This window comes from Bemisia tabaci, chromosome 2 (assembly GCF_918797505.1).
Source record: "Bemisia tabaci chromosome 2, PGI_BMITA_v3".
Classification (NCBI taxonomy): domain Eukaryota; kingdom Metazoa; phylum Arthropoda; class Insecta; order Hemiptera; family Aleyrodidae; genus Bemisia; species Bemisia tabaci.
Genome location: NC_092794.1, coordinates 35,804,982 through 35,827,905, shown reverse-complemented (window position 1 = coordinate 35,827,905; position 22,924 = coordinate 35,804,982). Strand labels below are relative to the sequence as shown.

The following is a 22,924-nucleotide window of genomic DNA, read 5'->3' as shown; positions in this document are numbered from 1 at the left end:
AAAAAAGCGGTTTATAGGTCGTTATTACGTCCAACAGTCATTTTGGTGGCAATATGCAGTATAAATCATTTTAATCACGCATGATTAACGCAAAATAAAAGAATATCGATGGTGAGTATGGAGAGGGGTAACTAGCACATAATAGGCCCTTAAATTTATAGGCCCGTATTACACCCAACAGTCATTTTGGTGGCAAAATGCGAAGTATACATTTTTGGAGGAAAGGATAGTTTGAGAGGAGAATAAATTATTTCAATAGCTCGTTTTTCTGAAATAAAAACAAATCTTTATAAAATGAGATCAAAAAATCGAGCCATCACTATCGCCGCGGCGCGCCGATGCCCGCTAACCGAGAATGATAAGGCCGCGCGTATAGGTCGTTCTTGCACCCATCGATCCAGAGGCCTGACTTGCCTCGGAAAAAAAGGGTTTTTCGACCTCGAGACGTTACCTATCTATATTCTATCGCTATCACAGCATAGTCCAGGGTACGTAGAATCCGAAAAGCAGATTGGCGTAATAACGACCTATACGCCTATAGGTTGTTCTTGGTGCGGTGTCCTCAATTCATAGTGCATTTCACGCTGTCCTCTAGAGCTTAGATTTCTCCGACATAACCGGCATGATTTTTAGTCAGGGCCGGATTTATCATATAGGCACACTAGGCTTGCGCCAAGAGGTCCTCACCACCAAAGAGCACACGTCAAAAATTCCTCCACTGCCCCTCTCATCCCATACGTTCCTGTTAAACATCCGCCAAAAAATTTCTCAAACTGCGTTTATCTCGGTTCATAATTCGCATTTTACTTACCAACGGTGGCATTTTAACCATCCTCGCCTGAGAGTAAAAACCAACGCATCACTCTTCTCAGAGAGGGATCCGCAAATTGGACTGCGTCTAGGGACAAAAAACTTCGAAATCCAGCCCTAACATAAAAAAGTGACGGGGTCTAGAATCTTCTAGGTTCCACACCGAGCAATATGAGCGAATCAAACTCCATATTCTTACGACTCTTTATTGAATGAAATGTAGGCGCTGCAGTGAAATTTACTCCACGTTTCATTCCATCAATAAAAACTCATGAAAATTTTATGTAGCATTTCGCCATTTGGCAAACAATAGCATTTTTGGCACTCTTATTTAGAGAGGAAATGGTGGGTGAGCAATTCCTAATTTTTGGTGAGCAATTCTGATCAATTCAAGAGCAAGTTTTGGACACCTGTTTGAAGTCGATCGGGCAATGTCGGGGGCTGGCTTTATTGGGGGCCTATGGGGAATTTCGAATTGAATTTGGGGGGGGGGGGAGAGCAATTGCTAAAAAGTTGGTTTTCCACCTGAGCAAAAGGTGAGTAATTTCTTGACAGTGGGAATTTTATTTTAGGGGGAGAGGGGGGGGGGGAGGTTCAGGGACGTACTCTAAATCACTGATTTTGAGCAAATGCTCCAGCCGTGGATAGTTAACTCAAAATTTCACTAATCGAAAAAGAGACCGATCCGAGGTCCTGATTTTAATCGCATGCGTTTCACATCCTTCCCCGCCTTTCCCCGGGGTTGACAGCGGGCTACGCGTTCCGATCCCCGACCAGATTTCAATACCGAGGTAATTCCCGGTGCAGTCTCCTCTTCATTCGTAAGGCCGAGGCAACTTGAATATGAGCGTTGTGGTCTCTGACTTGAACCCATCCCACGTGGACTATATTAAAAATGGCGCTGACGAACTTCAGTGGCATACAATATCTAGAAGAAGAGGCTGATTTTCTCAAAATCTATTTTCCCCGAGTTTCCCTTGTCAAGAGGGTGGCATGACAGTCACATGTCTAGCTGGGGCCAGGGGGGGGGGGGGGGGGGGCTATCCCTATCCTCAAGAAAAATTTGATCGCATGTAGCTGTGAATACCAGAAAATCTCTGTGAAGCCACATCGACCTTTCCCACGAAATGCGCTCGCCCCCGAGGGTAGGGTTTTTTTACACCCTTTGATCGCAAAATACCGATATTGATTCGGCTGGCAAGTTTATCCTCTATTTGATACATCTTCCGTCCAATATTCATGCACTAATAGACATATAACGAGGAATAGTTTTGTTGGATGTCCAAAATACTAACACAGGATTTTCCGAAAAGGGTTCGTTTTCCTGGAGTAGGTGTAAATAACAACGTTGCGTTTGAGTTTTTAAAGAACTTCCAGGTGTTTCTCTTTTTAAGTTTGTGTCTACGAATTGAAATGAGGTAAAATGGTAACACATGCTTGCAAAGTTTCTGTACGCCGTTGATGTTCAGAACGTGATTTTTTCTGTAAATTGGAATCGAAGGAGATGCCTGGTTCTGGGACTAAGGACTAAGAGTCTTGGCATGATCTTCGGCGTCTTCATAGGTGGGGGGAGGGGGGGTTTTATTCACAGGACTTTCTTACTAAAAGAGGTTTCTGGAGAAAATTTTGGGATTTCAGAGAGCAGAATAGGCAAAAAGCCCATTTCAGCTCGGTATTCAGAAGACTGTAAATCCCCGGGAAGTGTGAATCTAGCCTGCAAGATGGCTGCACTTAAGATTTTTCCCGCCTTACGTTTGAAAAGAGCTAAAAAACTGAATTTTCTGTGTAAATGATGGAATCAAGCTATACCTAATAAAAATTGAGAACTATGGCCTCGTGGGTAAAAAACCAAGCTATATCAGAGAAGATCAGGAGTCCATTCTCTTTGGGCAAAAACTGACTTCATGGAACTCTGATAACATGGTTCAAAAACCATGGATTTTTTCCGGACTCTCAGGAGAGCCGTGCAAAATCGTGTCATGATTCCCTTTCTTAGGTTCCTATGATTAGGGATTGTGAGCCCGAAGCGCATAACACAAGCCCGGGACCAAAAGACGTCGCGGCGCTTGGTGCAGCGCAGCGACCCGTCGCCTATTCAAGATTTCCTTTTCTTTTTACTACCTGAGGAACAGCCAGTTCCTTGGTTCCATCCGCAAATATTTTAGGTCACCTGACTGGGGCCAGTCAAAGGCATTGGCCTGACTGTACATCATTGAACGCCTATCCTCAATGACTTGCATTCAGTTGCGATTCCTCCGACATGATTTATTGTGATCATATCAGGGAGGAGGAACGCCACGTCGCGTCGCGTCGTCGTGCCGTCCACTGCCTCATATAGTGTTTTCTTCCAAAGGCCTTAGTATGCTTAAGGTGGAAAGTAGGAGACACATGGCCAATTGGCATTGCCTCATATTTAGGCAAACATATTGATTAATGGAGGCGAAAACTCAATCAAGCTTTCTTTCTTTAATTCTTGCAAATATTTTTATTGTACTAATCTTAAAAAACAAATTTATTTATGTAAGTTCAGAATCATGATCGTTTGCAAGAATGCTGGATGAAAGCGAATAGTTAAAATCGATAACGGGAAGAAGAAAAAATCGAATTAAAATTGGGATTTTGACTGAGCTTTCATTGACATGCAAATCATTCGGTGCAATCAAAAAGAAACGTGCAGCACATCAAAGTAATAACTGTATAAATAATGATCATATAAAATCGTAAATTAAATAAGTGTATCGTGATCACACTATGGGTATACAGTTCGGCATTTTAGGGAAAGGATTCAGTTGTGAATGAAGCATAAGTCTTGGAGAAGCTCCTGAGAAGGAAGTAATCTCATAGAATGGAAGAAAATATACATACACCAAATCACGTTAAAGATTTCGATCAGATTTTACAAGAATTACGCACAAAATGGAGGTACATAATACTTTCTAGTTTGAAACTCATCGTTTGCTCCTTTGGCGTGAGGGCGTATCTCGATTCACGAATGAGACCCAAAAAGCATGGGTTTACATGTAAAGCAGGGTTGCGTGGAAATTGAGATACGCCCTAACGTCAGAAGGCCGATGTCACGGGTAAAACTTGGGGTAAAAATCAGGTTGAGAAATCAGCAAAGAAATTTGAAAACAGGCATCATAACACTCTATGGATAGCTAGCTAATCGTATAACACGGATCGACGTTATCAGCTTTAAGCGTTTACCTTTTTTTAGCTATTTCGTAAAATTGCCTATTTACATAGCAGCAAAAAGTAAAGGATAATCAAGGAAAAGTAAAGGGTCCCGGGAATGAGTGTGTTTACTGTATGTTTACCGAGTTGGTGAAAATGCCAACGTCATCAATGACGCCACTGAACCTAGAATCACAGTCTCGACACTTAGGTACTGAAAAAACGTATGCCAAAGATTGTTTATAAAAATCTTGCAATTACAGTGAAATTGGTGGTATAGATGTTACACAGGAATCGCGGGGCAATCCCCCCCCCCCTCTTTTCCAAAAACTGATCAACTTCTCAATTAAGGCCGATACGTACTCTTTACTGTCTAGGCCCCCTGAAATGAATGGAATAAAATAAGGCATTCATAGGCATATCACATGAATTACTTAGTATGCTGTCCAGTTTTACAGTCTTAATATTGTCCAGGAAAGCGTTAGTTTTTCCGGAGTAAATGAAAATAACAGCGCTGTCACTTAAAGCACCGAATCCAGATCAAAATTCTGCGTTCGTAGACATGCACGTAGAATGTTCATTGTAACGGAATTTTATTTTTGAAATTTTTCGGGTTCTTTGAAAAATTGTGGGTTTTGCACCCTTCGAGTTATAGACGATTGCACACCCCCACTTGCTCGAAAACGCTGCTACGCGGTGTCGATGCTACAGCATGAGTCGCAGTTAAAGGAATCCAAGGTCTTAGGTTCCAGGGCAGTGAACTCCGTCAAAGACATTTTTAAAAGATCCGCGCATGAGAATCCATTCATGATAAATTTACGTAAAGGCCCATAGCATCAGGGATATTGTGTGGAAGAAACAAAAGAAGCCGCAGCTCGACCGGACAGACAAAAGAACAGCGCGGCGCGAGCCGCGAAAGGAATGCGTGGGGCAAGTGGTTGACGTATAATAATCAAAACTTGTTTCACGTTTGTCAACACTGTAACTAGTTCGGATCAGTTACGTAGATGGCGCTCGAATCAGTACGTTTTTAAGTTCCGACAATGATTACTATTTCAGTTGGAGAGAAAATCGTCTTGCTACCATCATTATTGGGACTCCCTTAAAATTGTGAATTTGATGAGAGTTGTTTAGGTTAGGATCTAAGTAAACATAATTTCTAAGATAGGAGGGAGATACTCTTCAACGTCATACGTAATTTCCCTGTATTTCGACATTTTACTCATGGATTTTGCCTGAAAACACTGTCGGGACCTGAGTGAGGTCCCGACAGTGCGGTCCGTAGACGACGCTAAGTCCCTACAATGATAGCTACTTCATCTCTCTCTCTCTCGCTCCTTCTTTCTTTTCATGAATCTCTTGCAAAAGGCATGGTCGAGGTGACAGGCTCGCCGAGCCTACCGCACATTTTATATAATGCATCAATGCTGCAACTTCTCAAACTATTTAAAAATATGCTTCTTAGAAATATTCGCTGATATGCTTTCCTTTCAGTGCTTTTCTGCCTTTCTGTTCTCTTCTACTTACTACGTTCCATCTATGCGCTATGTATGATAGTCCGGAGCTCGTCGTTCCAAGAATACCAGATCGCTCTGCTCTACTCTTCCTTCCTCTGTCCTATTTTTTCTCCTTTCTTTTGCTCTGCTAGCTACGTGAGTCCCCAACAATAACTTGGAACCCTAAAGCTGATTGTTTCATTTTAAATTGTAAGCTCTAACTACCAAAGGATTCTACTAAAAGAACAATGAACGAGCAAAAACGGAAAAAACGTTTCAGGACCATGAAATTCGGACTTCATGGGGTCAATTCCTTGTTCAACCCTGCGGTCGGAGAAAAAAGGTCTGGTACAGGTGGTCTGAGACACCCTGTACAGTGGACTCTCGATAATTCGAAATTGAAGGGAATCGGCTTTTTCTTCGAATTAGCGAGGTTTCGAAATAAAGACAGTTCGAATTAAAGAGATTCCATATGGAGAAATTTCGAATTAGAGGTTCGAATGATAGAGGGAAGGCGCTACCTGAATTCGAATTATAGAGGGGAAAATGGACGGATTTGGGTACGCCAAAAGGTCTGTAGGAAAAAAGTCAAGCTCTTTCAGACACCCAAGTACATATACAGTTGATTTCGAATTATAGAGGGAGGGTCATATCTACTTCTCACACTTCGAATTACAGAAAGAATTTTCGTCGCGATTTCAAATGATAGAGAGCCGTGCCAGCTTAAAAATTTCGAATTAATGACGCAAGAAAAATACATTGATTTTCTTCGAATTATCGAGAGATTTTCAAGGGAAACGGACTTTCCTTCGAAATAACGAGGATTTTGAATTATCAAGGTTCGAATTATCGAGAGTCCACTGTATAATGGCTCAAAGATGACAGCACCTTGGCAGATACTGAAACTCATTCTTTTACTCACTGAACACCCTTCAAGTTTCGCTCGTTTCCTACATACAGGAGTAAACTACCGTAATACACTTCATTTGGAACCGTCTTCAGTCAACTTTCATAGTAACAAAAGAAGTGGATTTTAGACTTTCTATACATGCTCAACGTTATTTTCGTGTCATTCTTAACCTGATGCGAGATTAGATGGTAAAATTGCATGTGTGAGGTCACCTGCGGCGATCCATGTGACAAAAGCCTGATTTTCCTTGTAATATTACGATACATATTTTGAGGGTCTTTACCGCCAATTTTCTGTTAAAATTACAGCTCTGGACCATTTCCCCCATAATATAGATGTAAGTGGGACCCTAATGTATTTACTACAATTTTCTAGTATTCAAGTCCAGAATTTGACTCACTCGTAATGACCATGCACTGCATATCCTCATTGTATTAGAGTTTGTCAAGAATTCTTTCAGTTTTTTCTTCATCTTTAGTTCCTGTCCCGTTCATTCATTATATAATTTGTTTCATTCATTTTTTGTTCCTGTGTACACTCAGCCTTGCATCAGTATAAATCATCATACCCCTAGAAAATCACTAGGGACGTCCTTCTAGAGACAGTGCTTCATCAGTTACTTAGAATCATAATCACGGAATACTGAACAGTTTCAAAGATTGAACCATGATTTATTATGCCTCCTTACCCTGGATGATACAGTTGCATTTTCCGTGCTTTGGCCTCTTCAATCCACGAAAATGCCTCCATGAGAACTGTTTTCAAGGAGTCTACTTCAGAGTTCAGCGAGTTTGTTGTTTCTGTAAGCTCCTTATGAAAACTCTCAAGACCATCTACATTTTTCTTCAACTCGTTTTTATCATCCTCTAAGCCTACCTGTAAACAAAAAAATAATATTTTATTGCATATCATTTGGAAAATGGAGGTCGTTGTAAGGTTAGGTCAGAGCCAGACGTACTTAGAGTGCATTGGCGAAAACTCGCGACTTTTTTCGGCTTTACAGGGACTATAATTATTGCCCAAAACTATCAATGAAGATAAAACAATGTGGAAATGTAAACAAACTGCGTGAAACTGCCAATCGCAGCAATTATTCCCTAGTTGGGTCGATGGGCGGAGAACTTTGCGCCTTAAGATAATGTGATTAACGAAAGATATGTCTAACTCCAAATTAACCTTCCACCAATCATTCTTGCGGGTCCACGGAGTCGCGCCTACCAGTCAATGTGTCTAATACGACGTCAACTCAATGTTTGTCTATCTGAATTTCAGATTTATTAATGACACTTCTTCACCTGAAAATCCAGATTTCGAAAGGTGACCGTGTTTTCTTATTGCCCACGTTCTCAGCAATAAACAAAAAATTGGTCTTGAGCAAAGACACAATCCTGAGATATAAAACTCAATTGGTATTAGGATTTGAATCTCCTTTTACACTCTTTTCACCTGCTAGGTTTCTCTATCATATGTTTCCGGCCCCTACTATGAAAAAATGGTCAAGTTCCTCTACTCTTTGCGGTCAAGACTAATTCTCATTATAAATCCATATTTTAACTAACACATTTGGCCAAGTTTTAGTACGCACTAGTAATGCAAGAGGTAGAAAGAAAGATATTATAAAATGAAGAAAAGCTACTTGAACTTCACAAATACCAATTTACAAAAAAAAAACACAGTTAATGGTGCAAATTTGTGAGCAACAAGATAAAATTTAAAAAAGGCAAAACAATTTTATTGGGATGAATGAGCATTTCTTATCGTAGACAATATATCACTTTACCTTGGACTAAGGACAATAGTGGCCGATTTATATATTTGTGGTGTTTTAATGGCTGTACTCTACAAATCAATGAGTTATCGTCAAGCACAATGCACCATACACGTTCTAGGTCTATCCGTGATTTCTTCGATGCAACCTTGCATTGAAGTTCAGTTTGCGCGCGCTTATACCCAATGGCCTAAAATTTGCAAGTCGCAATTTTGCAAAAGCTACATTCTTTTGACAAAATAAGACTAAAACATATCAAGTGTCTTTTCTTGGTTTTTATAGGTAACTAGCAGCCTAACCCGTGCTTCGCACGGACAGGTGAATATAAATCGTTTTGCCACAATTCAATATAAGCCAATGAAGGGAAAATAATAATAATAATAATTCATGGTATTAATTTTATTTTTGATATTACAGAATATTCCAAAACAAAATTGATAGTTAATAGGCCATATTTTCAAAATCATTTATCCAATTCTATTTACTACTATAGATGCCTAAGTTGGAAAATTTATTTAGAGAACCCTCCCTTCTTTGTTAAATTTCCAAAAATCATTCAAAACACTCTAAGATGATGAAAACTTGTCCGTTGTTATTTCAAATACATAAAGAGGGTATACAGAGGGTTTTTTATTTGCTCTAATGGAGGGATGGAAAATATTTATTCAAATTAATACTTCTTTGTATACTATGTTTTCTGTCCCCCCCATTAGGGCAAACAATAAATAAGTTTTTTGGAGAACTTACACGGGAGCATGCTACATATAATTGACCATGCAAAAAACATTTACACGTGAGATTAATACCAGCTATCTTGAATGTTTGTCCTCGCGCTTTATTTATTGCCATTGCATAGCATAATTTCATTGAAAATTGTATTCTTTTAAACTGAAAAGGATAATTGGTAGGTCTGATCACTATTTTTGGCAAATATACTGTTTCACCGACACCATTTTCTGTTAAAATTTCTGCTTCTAATAAGTTTTTGTACATTTTTTTAGGCGAAGACTTGTACCATTGCACAATTTAGGTGGGTTTAGGTTTCTTAGAAAAATTATTGGTGCACCAACTTTTAATTTTAGTTCATGCTGGGGTAATCCTGGCCCTTCCAAACTATTCAGGAATTCTGTTGGTAATTTAATTTGTCATTATTGTTCAGACCTGCATTAATTGAAAAATATTTTTTTTCTTCTAATTTTGTAAGATTAATTATTTTGGAGTTAATTTCTGTTGCTTGCTCGTTTTTTTTGAGTGAGACTTGCTCTGCCACATAGCCAACTATTTTCAATATATTCAAGCTTTTCAATACCCGGGTAAATTTTTGCTATGAGTTCTTCTTTTCATTCCAGAGTGGTGCAAATAGATGGGTTAATTTCAATTAAACCTTTTTCATTTTTATCTGTCTCATCATTTCCTATTTTTAACAATATTGCGGAGAAATTAGAGTCATTTTCATTCGCTTGGTTTATATTTCCTCTCATATTTTTTGTTAACTTAAATATCATATCTTTTCAAAGGATTGAAGTTTTCAAGGAAGCATTAATTTCATCTGGTCCTTTTCCTCCAAATATAATTGGCAAAGTTTGGCGAAAGTCACCTGAAAACAGTATTGCTCTGTTACCCATTAACTCTTTACTTTGAAAAATGTCCATCAGTGATTGATTAAGAGCTTCTATGCATTTTTGTTAATCATGGTGCATTCATCCCATACTATCAATGATGTTTTTTTCAGGACTTCGTACATGTTACTTTTTTTGGTTGTAGAACAAACTGGATTTTCTATTTCATTTACATCTAATGGAATTTTGAAAGTTGAATGAGCAGTTTATCCTCCGGGCATTAAAGTAGCTGCAATTCCTGACGATGCCACAGCTGATACAATATGACTTTCACTCCTCAATTTTGCTAAAATATTATTTCTTTTTTGAAAGTTTCCCCCGTCCCTCCTGGTGAATTCAAAAAATACATTTTCTTTTTTCCTTTTTTACATTTTTAATAATTTTGTCATAAATATTCCTTGGTTCGTCTCTTAGTTTGTATTCATTACTTTTTAAATACTCCAGCATCTCTTCACGGTTATATGTCGTTTCTTTTAAATATTATTCCTTCAAAGGAACGTTATCATCCATTTATCCATCATGACCAGGCGAAATTCGTTGGTCTGTTTACTCTCCTTACGCTGGGATCAGTCATTGACAGCCGCAGTCGTCGCATTCTGTTGTGGCTAGCTCGCTGTTTTTCCATTTCCGATATGCGTAGTAGTTTTTATTTTAAAAGAATGTCGTTTTAGTAGTTTTAACATCTTTTACTGTACCTCTTGTGGACAATGCTTGTGTGATTTTGACGTCGGGACTATATTTATTTTGTAAATACCTATGTGCATTTTAAGAAGCACTGAAGAAGGCCTCCATGTTAGCGCCGAAACGTATGCAGAAATAGCGAAAATTTATGACTGGTAGCTTGCATGGTAAATTTACATTTATTACCGCAGTGGTCAGAAAACAATATATATATATCTATATCTCTGCTATAAGCAAACCGAACTGCCTCTTGTTAAGTATGAGGAGCCGTTGTGACGTTGGCGTAATCTAGTCAAAGTTTGGTATCTGTAAGCGGATTTTTTATCTCCTCAAAACAAAAAAAAATTAATGTAGGACTGCACAGGTCGTAAGTTGCAGCAAAAGAGTTGCGCAGTCCAAAGTGTGCCTCAGCAGAACATATTTTAAGACAACATTTTAACTTTCACAGCAATATGCACTTAAATGGGAGCTCAAGATATGCAATGTTGAACATGTTCTTTATAAATGGATATTATTTAGAAAAATCCGGGAAAATTTCAATGAGCTTTGTTCACTCTTTACTTTGAAAAATTTAAGAAAAAGAAATTGAAGAGCTTTCTGGCAAAAAGGCTCATGCCCATGTATGCCCTTTTTCTGGAAATTGCAGAAATGGATTCTTTGTATCATAATGTATGTATGCCTCGAGTTTCAGCGTAATTAATCAAATGTGAAGCCAAGGGACCAAGTTTTGTGCGGTCAAATCAGGTTTAAAGGCTATTTCTGGAACAAGGGCACACAGCCTAGGTGCCTTTTTTTCAGGAAAATTGCGAGTAAGCCAATTTTCTGTGCCCAGATATGTTTAAGTACAGCTATAATGGCAGCAAAGTCCGCCTCAAACTGCTGCCTCACGATGTTCCTCATCTATCTACTTCTGGGTTCAGGCGCCGCGACATTGTGGAGATAGCGCGTGGCTCTAACGGATGGACGGATGGGGAATAATTTTGACACCAAAGAAGATTTCTTATATTTTTTATCGTGCTGAAGAGATTAATTAACTTCTTTCTGTTTAGAAACTCATGTACGTCCTAAAATTCCAGTTTTAAAGGCAAAAACCTGTGACCAGCGTTCCATTTTCAGAAGAAAGGCACATAGCAGAAAATTTTAAAAAATCCCTCCAACAACAATAGAAGAAGTCCAAGTTTTACCAGTGTTTCTTACAGTGTTCGAAGCTCACCTTAGAATTTTAGGAGCCATGTGGCGCATCAAGCCCGATTTTTAGACCCCATTGAGGATTTTTTAGGGGCCAAATTGACTTTTTGCCTATAAAATGCGACGCATTTGGTGAAAAGTTAGATGCAAGGTGTTTTCGTGACAGAACTAGTAGTAGCTGTAACTTGGGGAAGACAAAAGCACTAAGAATGAAATCGTGAAGTATAGAAAAAGCAAGCTTTCACTTGTAGTGCTGAAAATTCTGAGTTTTTTCAATTCAAATAGATTTCTTTTGCTTTCTTTATGTGACTTCCTGTGAAAATTCAGATTTTTAGGGGCCACGTTGGCGCAGAGCCTTCATTTTTTAGGCACCAAGGCCGATTTTCTAGGGTGTGAGAACTTCAATCTAAGTATCCAAGTCCGAAGACTCCTAAATGAGGTAGTTGCATGAAATTTTTTTATTCGATTTCGAAAAGTTTGAGGTCTAGTGAGTATTTAGGTATTTTTTTAAATAATTTTCCGGTCACCGGAACTTTGAGAGAAAGCTCCTCAAAGTCAAAAGCCATTTGAAACGAGTCTTTTCCCGCGCTTCGAAACTGGAACTGCGTGACGTCACTGCGTCGCTGGTTCGCCGTATGTCAAATACGTGTAAATACGGTCTTTTCAAAAATTCGCGAAAAATCAATTTTTTTTTGTCGAGACTTGATTTCTTTGCGTCGATGAAAATTTTAGGATTTGATTAATAATATCAAAACAATTTTGAAAGCTCTCCATCATGATTTCTTAGTGAAAAAGGGAGTTAAAGGGGGATACGCTTTTCGCGTATCTTCTGCCGCTGCCGAGAGCCGCGCGGTCCGTCGGATTCGGATGCGCCCGGACTGCTTCGGCAGTGTTCGTGCGTTGTGGCCAATCAGAGCTCGAGTTGGGCTCTCTCGGCGCTGGTGGCGCCGATGACCAAAAATCGCAACAACACCATAACATAGACTTGTTCTTATCACTTTTCTGATCTCAACTAGAGCTGTGTTTCAGTTTATGATCAAGATACGGTTCTGAACACCTTTTGGCATGATTTCCGACAGTATTTTTCGAGGAAAAAGATAATTTAGACACTTTATATAGCACAACAGATCATACTTCGGCTCACTGAACACACGGTCGAGATAGGGATGATGGCGGTGGGCGAGGCCTTGTAAATACCAACTGACGTCACAGCCAATGGAAATCGTTTATTTCTTACTGCGATTTTACAACTTTTTATCAAGCTTTTATGAAGCTTTCGACTCAATTTCGGAACTTGCAAATGCGAGAAACGGTTTTTTCGCGAAAAGTTATGCTGCAAACAGTCATCAAATTTAAAATCCCAGCTGCATGCAACTACCCTATTCCTGAGCAAACTCATTGAATGATTCAGAGCACGGAAGGTTGAAAAATTGCACTTACAGTAATATCAAGGTTGGTAGCCAAATGTTTCAAATCTTTCAATTCTGCTTCAAACCGAGTTATTTCATCAAAAACCGCTGCAGAGAACATTGCATTATTAGCAACTGACTTGAGTGCTATTGCATTCTCAGCATTATCCTGTTCAAGGTGCCCTGGAAAAAAAAAAATAAAGCCATAATAAATGAGAAGTTCTTTAAACAAGAGCGTACGCACGCATCTGCCCTTTTTCGGGATAACACGTTTTCTGAAACTTGACCCTTCCTAGTTTCAGAAAATATCCAAGGATAGGGTGGGGGGTAGACCAAAATTCCCGCTCAGCCCCTCTTGACCCTTCCCTCAGGGGGTGGGCCTCCCTCCCGATTTTCCTCAAATTGTAACCCCTTTCTTAGGATACCTCATGAGAAAGAACACTAAAAACTAAGAATTTTGTCGGAAACCGCAGATCAATATCTTGATTTCTGACTAAGTTATGATGGTCAAAGGTCAAATTTGACCTATTTTCAAAAAATCTAAGCTCTAGTTCAAATTACCGAAGAAGGAAAATCAAAGGGGAAAAATTTACTAAATTATACGCACTTTTAAGTAAAAGACACAGGAATCATTTTAAACTTATTTTAATGGGGATTTCGGACCCCCAAATCGTCAGTTCAAAAATCATACAATTCTCTGCGAAATGAGCCAATCCTCTGTAACTTTGTCCCAACATTATCTCAGTCAGTTCAAAATTAGTTCAACATTACCTTTTTATGATCCCAGTTTCGGGTAATGTTCAAAAACTGAAATTGAAATGGTTAACTTTAATCACGTTGAATTGCGTTTGTTGAACTTTGCCCAAAATTAAGGCAAAATTCATGACTCTCCAGAGTGAATTTTTATAACCTTTAAGGGTAGTCCCTTTTACTTTAAATTGTGCATTAAAGTTACTTTTTCCATTTACCTCTTTAATTCATAATCTTTTTTCTACAAAAGGTAAAACTTTTAACTCGTAGACTTGTTCTCAGGAACAAGGGCACATACATTCCCTGTTATGCTGTGGGAATTATAGGGAAATGTAGTCACAATGTTCCATTTTTGCATTTGTACTCTCTAAGACTTGCTCTTCCACACAAATCAAATCAAATGCGATTTCCACGGCTTTTTCGGGCATTCGCCCTTGCTCCAAAAAACTCCTCAATTCAATGAAAAGCGCAAGTGGCTGGATAAAAGAGATAAAAAATAAGTCCAAACTCAGCTGTGCCATAAATTATTAGGGCTTGACCTGTTTATTCAATAGTTAAAGCTACCTTAGTTCCAGAAGTTTTCAGTGCCTCAAAAACGTTAGGGGATACACGAGCGGGAGGGTGAGGATTTGCATATAGAAAGGGGGGGGGGGGGCACAGCTCACATGGCTGAGATTTATCAGAAAGACTTCTGGGTTTTTAAGGTGAAACAAGGACACAACTTGAAAGGCACAGATCTCAGTTATATCCAATTTACACACCATGTAGGGACAAAACTTACACTATTTTCATAAACTTCACAACCCTCTCCAAAAACTCTTTGGAAGTTAAGCTTCAACCATCCCAAATGTACGTAATTTCCCACTGGGAACCTTCTTGATCAGGAAAAACTGAAAAAAACTAACTTTTGCAACTTCTATGTGACAACCTGTCGACTGCTGCATACAGCCCCATAACTCTGAACGGAAAACGTAACAAAACTCAAAAAATGCAGGGTTTAATCTCTCCTTCCAAATTTCCGAAAATTTCCCTTTCTAGCAGATTTCCTGGATTTTTTTATGGCTTTTCATGGTCACCGCCTCCCGATTTCATGGAATTTTTGGGAGAACACATCGATTCTAGGAACAATCAAGCACCCCACACACAACACAAGAAGCTCATTGAACGCCTCTCACATGTGCTATGTGCTCACTTTCGCACTTTCACTACAAGGCTTTTGAATTGTCAACGTGTTTAATATGCGACCCAACCAGACCACTTGGAATGGGCGTTGTAATGATTGTTTATTTATATCAAATTTTACATGATGGGGGGGGGGGGTGTGGGCGCAGAGGAGAGATAAAGAAATTCCTACTTCATGACGTGTAAAGAGAAAATTTACTACAGTGAGAAAGAAAAACTAACAGAAGTAGAAGTTGCGGACCAATAGCAGTAATGGAAGTTGAGAAAAAAATATTTATCAAACTTCTCCTAATTTATTGATAATTTTTCGGACAATCCATGCCCTGAATTCTCAAGTCTTCTTTAATTGAAATTAAATTGATGGATTTGATCTTTCTGTCAGACACCTTCGCAATAGTTAGGTTCCTTAACACTGACTTCTTCAGGCCAACAACGAAATTAGAGGGCATGAATTTGACTCAGAGTTGTTCTCTCCTGGACTGCTTTCTTTTATTTCAGCTTAGGGTCTTATCTAACAGACCTACAAGGGTTGTCTCAAAGGTAAGTTTCCTTATCTTTTTTCCCTGCAACTATCAGAGCTAAAACAAATCTGTGGAAACATTATTGTAGGTCATACTTTCAGCTTTATAACACGCTAAAGTTTTCATAATTTGGCCCACTGGGTGTTAAGAAAATGTGGTTTTTCCAAACAAACTTCCGTGCTCTGCGGGTCCAAAATACAGCATTTTGAAACTGGACATGATTGGCGTGATAGAAATTATTCTCAACGAATAACAGATGAATTGAGTAAATGTTCAATTACTAAGCACAATACTGAGGACTTTACCTTACTTTTCAACATGGTCTCTGCCGATATCCAAACATTTTTGATGGCTTCCTTATCCTTTCTGCAAAGAACTCAAGGGAATGCTTCAGGAGCCAAGAGTTGTCTGCGTGTTTCACTTCTCCATTAGTGGCAAAGCTCTGACCTCCGAAATCCACTTTGACCACCTTCCTCTCCTGATCTCGCACTGAGAGATTACTTTCTGTTTCCTCATCTTAAAAAAGATTTCCAAGGTCAGAGCTTTGCCATTGATGAAGAAGTGAAGCACGCAGACAATTCTTGGCTCCTGAAGCAGTCACCTGAGTTCTTTGCAGAAGGGATATGGTAGGTAATGCCTCGGTATTAAAAATGTTTAGATATCGGCAGAGACTATGTTGAAAAGTAAGGTTAGGTCCTCAGTACTATGCATAATAATTGAACATTTGCTCAATTCATCTGTTATTCGTCGAGAATAACTTATATCCTGCGAATCACGACAAGTTTCGAAATATTATAGGGAGGGGTATCGATAAGGGCTTTTTTTGCCCCCCCCCCCCCCCCCCCCCCTAGAAACTGGAAATTTATGCGAATTTTCCAAGTTGACTCAATGAAGTTTACAGAAATAATCATGATTTGGTCCATAGGCCACTCGATACCTGTTAAACGGTTAACTGTACATACGTCTGCAGGCGCATTTTAACAAAAATGCGTGTTTGCCTATCACTCTGAGGCTTTTTTTGACACCGAGTGCATTGTCTAACGAAAAAGAGCAATTAATATGTCATCAAGGAGGCCTCAGGACGCATTTTAACCCTGGTTTGATCTTAGATGATTCGCTCAAAGTCAAAAAAATCTTTTTCAAAAGTCCACTTTAAAGGGACATCCGCAAAAATCTTAGGGAATTACGTCGTTAGGGTTTTTTTTACTACAATTAAAGAAAATCTCCTTGTAAGCGTTTAACAAGGCTTGCTAACTGCCCTTGATAATATAAGTAGCGTGCATACAGTTGGAGAGACGTGTTTCCCTGAGATTTTTACGGATGTCCTTTTAAAGTCGACTTTTGAAAAAGTTTTTTTAACTTTGAGTGCATCATCCAACTAAAACAAAATCAGGGTTACAATATGTCTTAAAGCCTTCTTCATAACATATTAAAAGCTCGTTTTAGTTAGACGATGCGCTCAGTATCAAAAAAACCTCAGAGTGATAGAAAAACAAGCATTTTTCGCTGAAATGTGCCTGCAGACATAAGTTCAGTTCACCGTTTAACACCTATCCAGTAGCCTATGGACCAAATCATGATTATTTCCATAAACTACATTGAGTCAACTTGGAGAACCCGCATAAATTTCCAGATTCTAGGGAGGGCCAAAAAAGGCCCGTATTGATACCCCTCCTTTGGACCCGCGGAGCGCGAAGGTTCGTTTGGGAAAACCGCATTTTCTCAGCACCCAGTAGGACAAATTATAAAAACTTTAACTTGTTGAAAAGCTGAGAGTATGACCTACAAGAACGTTTCTACAGATTTGTTCTAGCTTTATTAGTAGAAGAGAAAAAAAATCGGAAAACTGACTTTTGAGACGACCCTCGTATTTGTTCAAGATAATATTTAATCTGATGGGCCTGAATGAAATTTACTGCGCAAAATTTGTACTTGTAGCTCAAAAAGGAGATAAAAATTGAAAGGAGGTACCTATGATGGGTGCAGGCTCAGATGTCGGTAGATAAAATGCAGGTATTGAGGAGGCTGGAGACTTTTCTGGAATCAAACTGACTCCGCTAGTGTCTAAAGGCCTGGTCATGGAGGTAGACAAGAGAGTACTATGACCAAAGGAGAAGTCTAATTTTTTTGGTGCATTGGCTGGTTTGGAAGGCATGGCAGATGAAAACAACTGGTTTGGTTGAGGACTTAATGGAGCAGTTACAGTTGTCGAAAAACACGATAATTCATCAATAGGTGTGCCAGGCTTCTCTGGGGAAACTCTGAAAATCAAGTACGCAACCATAATCGAACAGATAAAGTTAACAATGTTGAGGTTGTGAAATATGTACATAGTAGGAAAATAGTGAACTTTAAGCACTTCATACAATAGAAAGCAAACAATCTGTAAAATGAGGCCTGTTTCTTTATTACAATGGTCTTCATCTTGGACTTTCCCGAAATTTAAATGGGATAACTGGGCAATTGATGCCCTTTGATGAATGATGAGCAGGGGGATAAAAATTTGGGAGAAGAGAAATTTTCAGAAAATTAATTTACCTCCTAATTATATGGTGGCCTCTGGGTTGAGGTGGGAGGCCAGATGTTCTTAGTAACTACTGTGCATACGAGAGACAAAAACCTCAAGACTCACAATCCCGAGTTTTACTGTAATAACTGCATTTCCTTCTTACCACTTTTCTTTCGCACTTAGCCTTAAAGATTAAATTTGAAAAGGGTTTTGTTTCCTGTATGTTTGAGTTAGCAGTGCAGGGAGTGTAGGTATCTGAGGCATAGGCCTAGATTGGCTTAATCATGACTTAATAAATAAGTCTTTTATTATTCAGACTTAGTTCAGAATGTTTTCTTATGAATCATTGCATTTTCTTGCATTTTGATTTGATAAGTTGTTTTAAAGTGAGAATATGATCTTCGTATCTTGATTTTGAGTCCATGATAAAGCCAAGATCTGCGTTTCTCTTTCTTTCTCAAGGACTGTGGTTCCTTGTGACTTCCTAAATTTCTTATAATTGAGGTAAAAAACAGCATCAACTCCTCTAAACAACAGTGTGCTCAAGTCATTGGGTAATTTTTCATTTTCAATGGTGACTCATAGTATACCATTGGTTTCAGCTATAATTTTGTCGAAGAATGGCTCCTTGAGAAGTGTCGGAGGCTTTGGATAACTCCTAGGGTCCAGGTAATGAAAGGAGAATTCCTCAAATAGTCCAGTGGTCTTTGGAAGTAGGTCCGTTACATCATCTATTATTATTCAACTTTCCTGCAAAGGTGCAGCTGGTTCTTCCAATTATCTGGGTCTGTCAAAGTTTGGGGCAGGCTATTTCTTGAATTTTAGCACTTACATTTTTTTAGTTTTTTTCTACATTTCTGTGGGCTGAAGTTTGTTGGTAACTCCACCGCCAAACAAATAACGGGAAAAAATGCTAACAAGGGGAGCTTCCCAAGTGTAACCGGAATTTCGAGTTGAAATTTCACATGAAGATACAAGAGATGATTTTAGGGATGCCGCATTTTTCCGTTTTTTCGAATGGGGTCGGGAAAGTCCTCAAAAATAAGGCAAAAGATGCGGAAAAACCGCGTGCCCTAGCGGCACAAGGTAAACATAAGTGACAGAGGCTCTCTATCCTTATCAGCACCGCATGGCCAAATGATAGCGCACTCGCCTCGCAGGCGGGAGGCCCCTGGATCAGATCCCAATTACGGGCCGTAATTTTATTTTACTTTAAACTTGTTTGTTTTTCCCTTACTTTATTTTGCACCATTCTCTCCACCAACCGACTTACGAGGTAGAACACGTCGTGACTGAAGATTTTTCACATATGCTGATAGAAACTCAAAGTTTTGGCTGGATTGAAACGTTATATATAATTGAGTAAACAAAACACTCTAAAACTCCTAAAATCTCGTTGCCAAGCTGAATTTTCAAAGTATCAGTCGAATCTGTATCTTCCCCAGTGCGTGCAGCTATGCTTATACTTTAAACACGTTACAGCAACATGAAGGATAAAAAAAAAAAAAAAAAAAAAAAAAAATAATTAAATAAATAAAAAAATAAAATTATTAGATGGGAAATTGAAATACTCAATAGTGGAGATATATTTCAGGATCAGTTCAAATTTTCCCGTTGCGTAGCCAAAAAACTCAGGAGGGCGAGCTTTTCCACCCCCCCCCCCCCCCATTAATAATCACACCGCTGGACCAACGGGTCACGCGAAAACGCGCCGGCGAAATTTACACGTTTTGCGAAAAATCACGGAGATCTGTTATGAAAGCCAAAAAAAATAAAAACAAGAAGAAACAAAACAAATGAATAGATTCCCCCTCAATTATAGCGTTGACCCGATGATTCTGTCAAACGGAATTTTTTGTTACTTTTTTTTTTTTTTTTTTTATTTTTATGAAGCACAGAAGCATAGCTCTATGCATTGGGGAAGATACAGATTCGACTGATACTTTGAAAATTCAGCTTGGCAACGAGATTTGGTGAGTTTTAGAGTCTTTTGTTTACTCAATTATATATAACCTTTCAATCCAGCAGAAACTTCGAGTTTCTGTCAGTGTACGCGCCTCTAGCGCGTAATTTCTGCTGCCGCGCCGCGCCGTCTAGCGCACAGCTAGTCGCGCCGCGACGCCGGCCGCGGCCAGCTTCGGCGGCGCTCCCCTAGAGAGCGCTCGCGTCGCCAAGGTGGTTTATGTTTTATTAAGGTCCCTTTATTTTGTTTACGGAAGGAAAATAATGATTTATTGGGTTCCCAGAGTTGTAAATAAATGTAAATAAAGCAAAGAAGGTTTCAAGGTTAAAGGTGTTTAAGTTCTTTTCTCAGTATTACTTTTTGTTCTTCAACGTCCTATGCCGGGCGCGGGATACCGATTTACCTACGTCCTAGGTGCACGCCGATAAAAGCGCTAATTCAATGCCACTCACGAGTGAACTTTCAACATTCATCGATTCCCCGGTCCGCCCGGTGCCAGGATCAATCAGGTAAAGGTTTCCCCGGCACGCCCGGTGTCAATGCAGGTAAATCCCCGGTGCGCCCGGTGTTTTAGTTCTTAAGCTCCGGTTAGCCCGGAGAGTTTAGATAGGGACCCCCGTTCGCCCGGAGAGTAGTTTAGGGACCCCGGTTAGCCCAGTGAACTGCAGTATAGGGACCCCGGCTCGAGCCCGGTGTTAGCTAGGAACCCCAGCTCAAGGGAGCTGAAGCCAGGCCCGAGCGCTCTCAGTAGCCTTTCGTATCTGTAAACTAAAGTAGGGATTAAGGCCCCAACAATCAGCATATGTAAAAAATCTTTAGTCACGACATGTTCTACATCGTAAGTCCGTTGGCGGAGAGAATGGTGAAAAATAAAGTAAGTAAAAAATAAACAAGCATAAAGTAAAATAAAATTACAGGCCGGAATCTGGATCCAATCCAGGGGCCTCCCGCCTGCAAGGCGAGCGCGCTGCCGTTTGGCCATGCGGTGCTGATAAGGATAGAGAGCCTCTGTCATTTATGTTTAACTTGTGCCGCTAGGGAAGGAGATTCTGAATTTTAGTGCTTACCGACTTGTTTGTTGTGGTGCAGGAATTGTTTGATGAGATGCACTTAATGGCTGCAAAAAAAGCAAATAAATCCTTTTAATAATTCATTGTTTCCAGTTATAGAGTTTGTTTTTCTAGAAATGGGCCTGATGCACCCAAGAGATACAATCGTGTAGATAGACATCTCAGGGGTAAAGAGGGATGGAAATCATGATTATCCCATTAAAAGAGACTGTAATCTACTTCCTAATGCGCAATTTGCATTGCTAAGAACACGTTTTTTCGAAAATCACGTGGATGGGGGCTGTTACCAATCATCGTATTTGAAAAGAAGCAACAGCACTTGCGGCAACTTCCGGTTACACGAAAACTGACTAATAATTTTACCTTGGTTTTCCCTGATCACGTTGATTTTTTAGACTTAGCCGATAGCTATTTCTATCTTTTTATGATCATCATCAGGTCTGTACACTAAAACTTGGATGTGTGACATCCGTAAAACCAACATTACATGGTAAAACACTAATATTAAAAAAAAAAAAACGTATTAAAAACACTTGTAGGGTGCACCCGGCCCGCCATCGCGTTATTCTCATCACTGATTTTTGCCTGGTTTTCGGCATTGCGTCATCGTGTTGTCCGTTTGGTGTTGGTGCAAGCGCACATCTCTGAATGGGATCGGAGGGGCTATCAGGGTTGCCACCTCACTCTCTTGTTGGTTATTGAGCAGGTTGTCACCTTTCTGAGATTCTATGTAAAATTGCTCGTAGAGGTTCATTTTCTTTCCTTTGGCACATTTTTCTTAACTTGTACTTCCGTGGCTTCCAGGTCATGTTTTGTGCTTATTAAATGATCCGCCAAAGACGATTTCCCCAATTTTTGGAGACGGGCACTGGCTAGGTGTTCTTTAGGTGGAGAGAACCAGGGTAAAATTATCAGTTACAATGCATCCCGATAAAAACAGTTTCTACTTCAAAGAAAACTGACTATTGATTCTGAACAAAATCTTTATCAACATAACCTTCGGATTAATAAAATACACTCTCAACAACTCAAGGCATGGAAAAATATAAAAAATCTTCCCTTGTAAAAAAATAAAGCACAACAACGCATAGGCAACCACCAAGGCCACCAGAGGTTGTTGTTTGCATGTTTCCACTGATGAGATAACTGTCCCCGGATGCAGAAAATTTGGAATTAGGTGTCTCAATCTACGCAAATTGCACATGAAGGTGTGATTTTAGGACTTTTCCAATAGATTTTTATGCCATACCTCCCCCACCCCCAGGGTCTATTCACGTGGCTGCATCTCTTGCATTCTCTCTCTCAATAGACCCATTGTTGCCCTTTCTTCTCAACACTGCAGGAAACTCAAAAAATTAAGGATGTATTATTTACCTAGTGATGCATTCTTATATAATTTGGGCCCTGCAAGAAGTTCGTTTTTACTCGCTTGAGCAATTCTGAAGGTGGTAAGCTAATTATCTGGATCACCACTGACATCAAGCTGTTTGAACGCAAAAAAATATGACTGAAAATGTGTTTTAGATCTATTTAAGTACTGCAATGTTGAATTCAATACATGCAGTCTGTATTTTTTTCCAACAAAATAAAATTTCATTACTGTAACTTTCCTATTGGCCACTTTAGTTCATTTAAGCTTGTGACCAACTATTAACAACATACAGCTATTGGATATAAAATGATAACATTGTTGAGAAAGTGGTTGAAACCACTGCACATTCACAAAAGTGAATTCATAAACGAATATGAAACTTAAGGCAAATATTAAGTAATTCTTTTTTTTATGTATTTCTTATCCACAGAAAATTGCGATGAAACTGTGAGACAAATTTTAACAGCTAGTGCTAGGATGTTAGTTATTATGATGCTGTTTG

At 39.3% G+C, this 22,924-nt stretch overlaps 1 protein-coding gene across 4 annotated transcripts in view; it reads right to left on the bottom strand.

Moving 5' to 3' along the window:
• The window catches only part of Nup214 (nuclear pore complex protein Nup214), a 208,611-nt gene that overhangs the window by 109,435 nt on the left and 76,252 nt on the right, over window positions 1-22,924 (bottom strand). For all 4 annotated transcript variants that reach the window (XR_011899324.1, XM_019045593.2, XM_072297225.1 and 1 more), the window contains exons 9-12: window positions 21,048-21,097; window positions 17,480-17,769; window positions 13,087-13,238; window positions 7,079-7,266 (exon numbers count right to left, since the gene is read on the bottom strand). Coding sequence is in view for 3 of the 4 variants with exons in the window: in XM_019045593.2 (XP_018901138.1) it covers window positions 7,079-7,266; window positions 13,087-13,238; window positions 17,480-17,769; window positions 21,048-21,097 (680 nt within the window). In the remaining variant the exon portion in view is untranslated. The remainder of the gene's footprint in view (window positions 1-7,078; window positions 7,267-13,086; window positions 13,239-17,479; window positions 17,770-21,047; window positions 21,098-22,924) is intronic.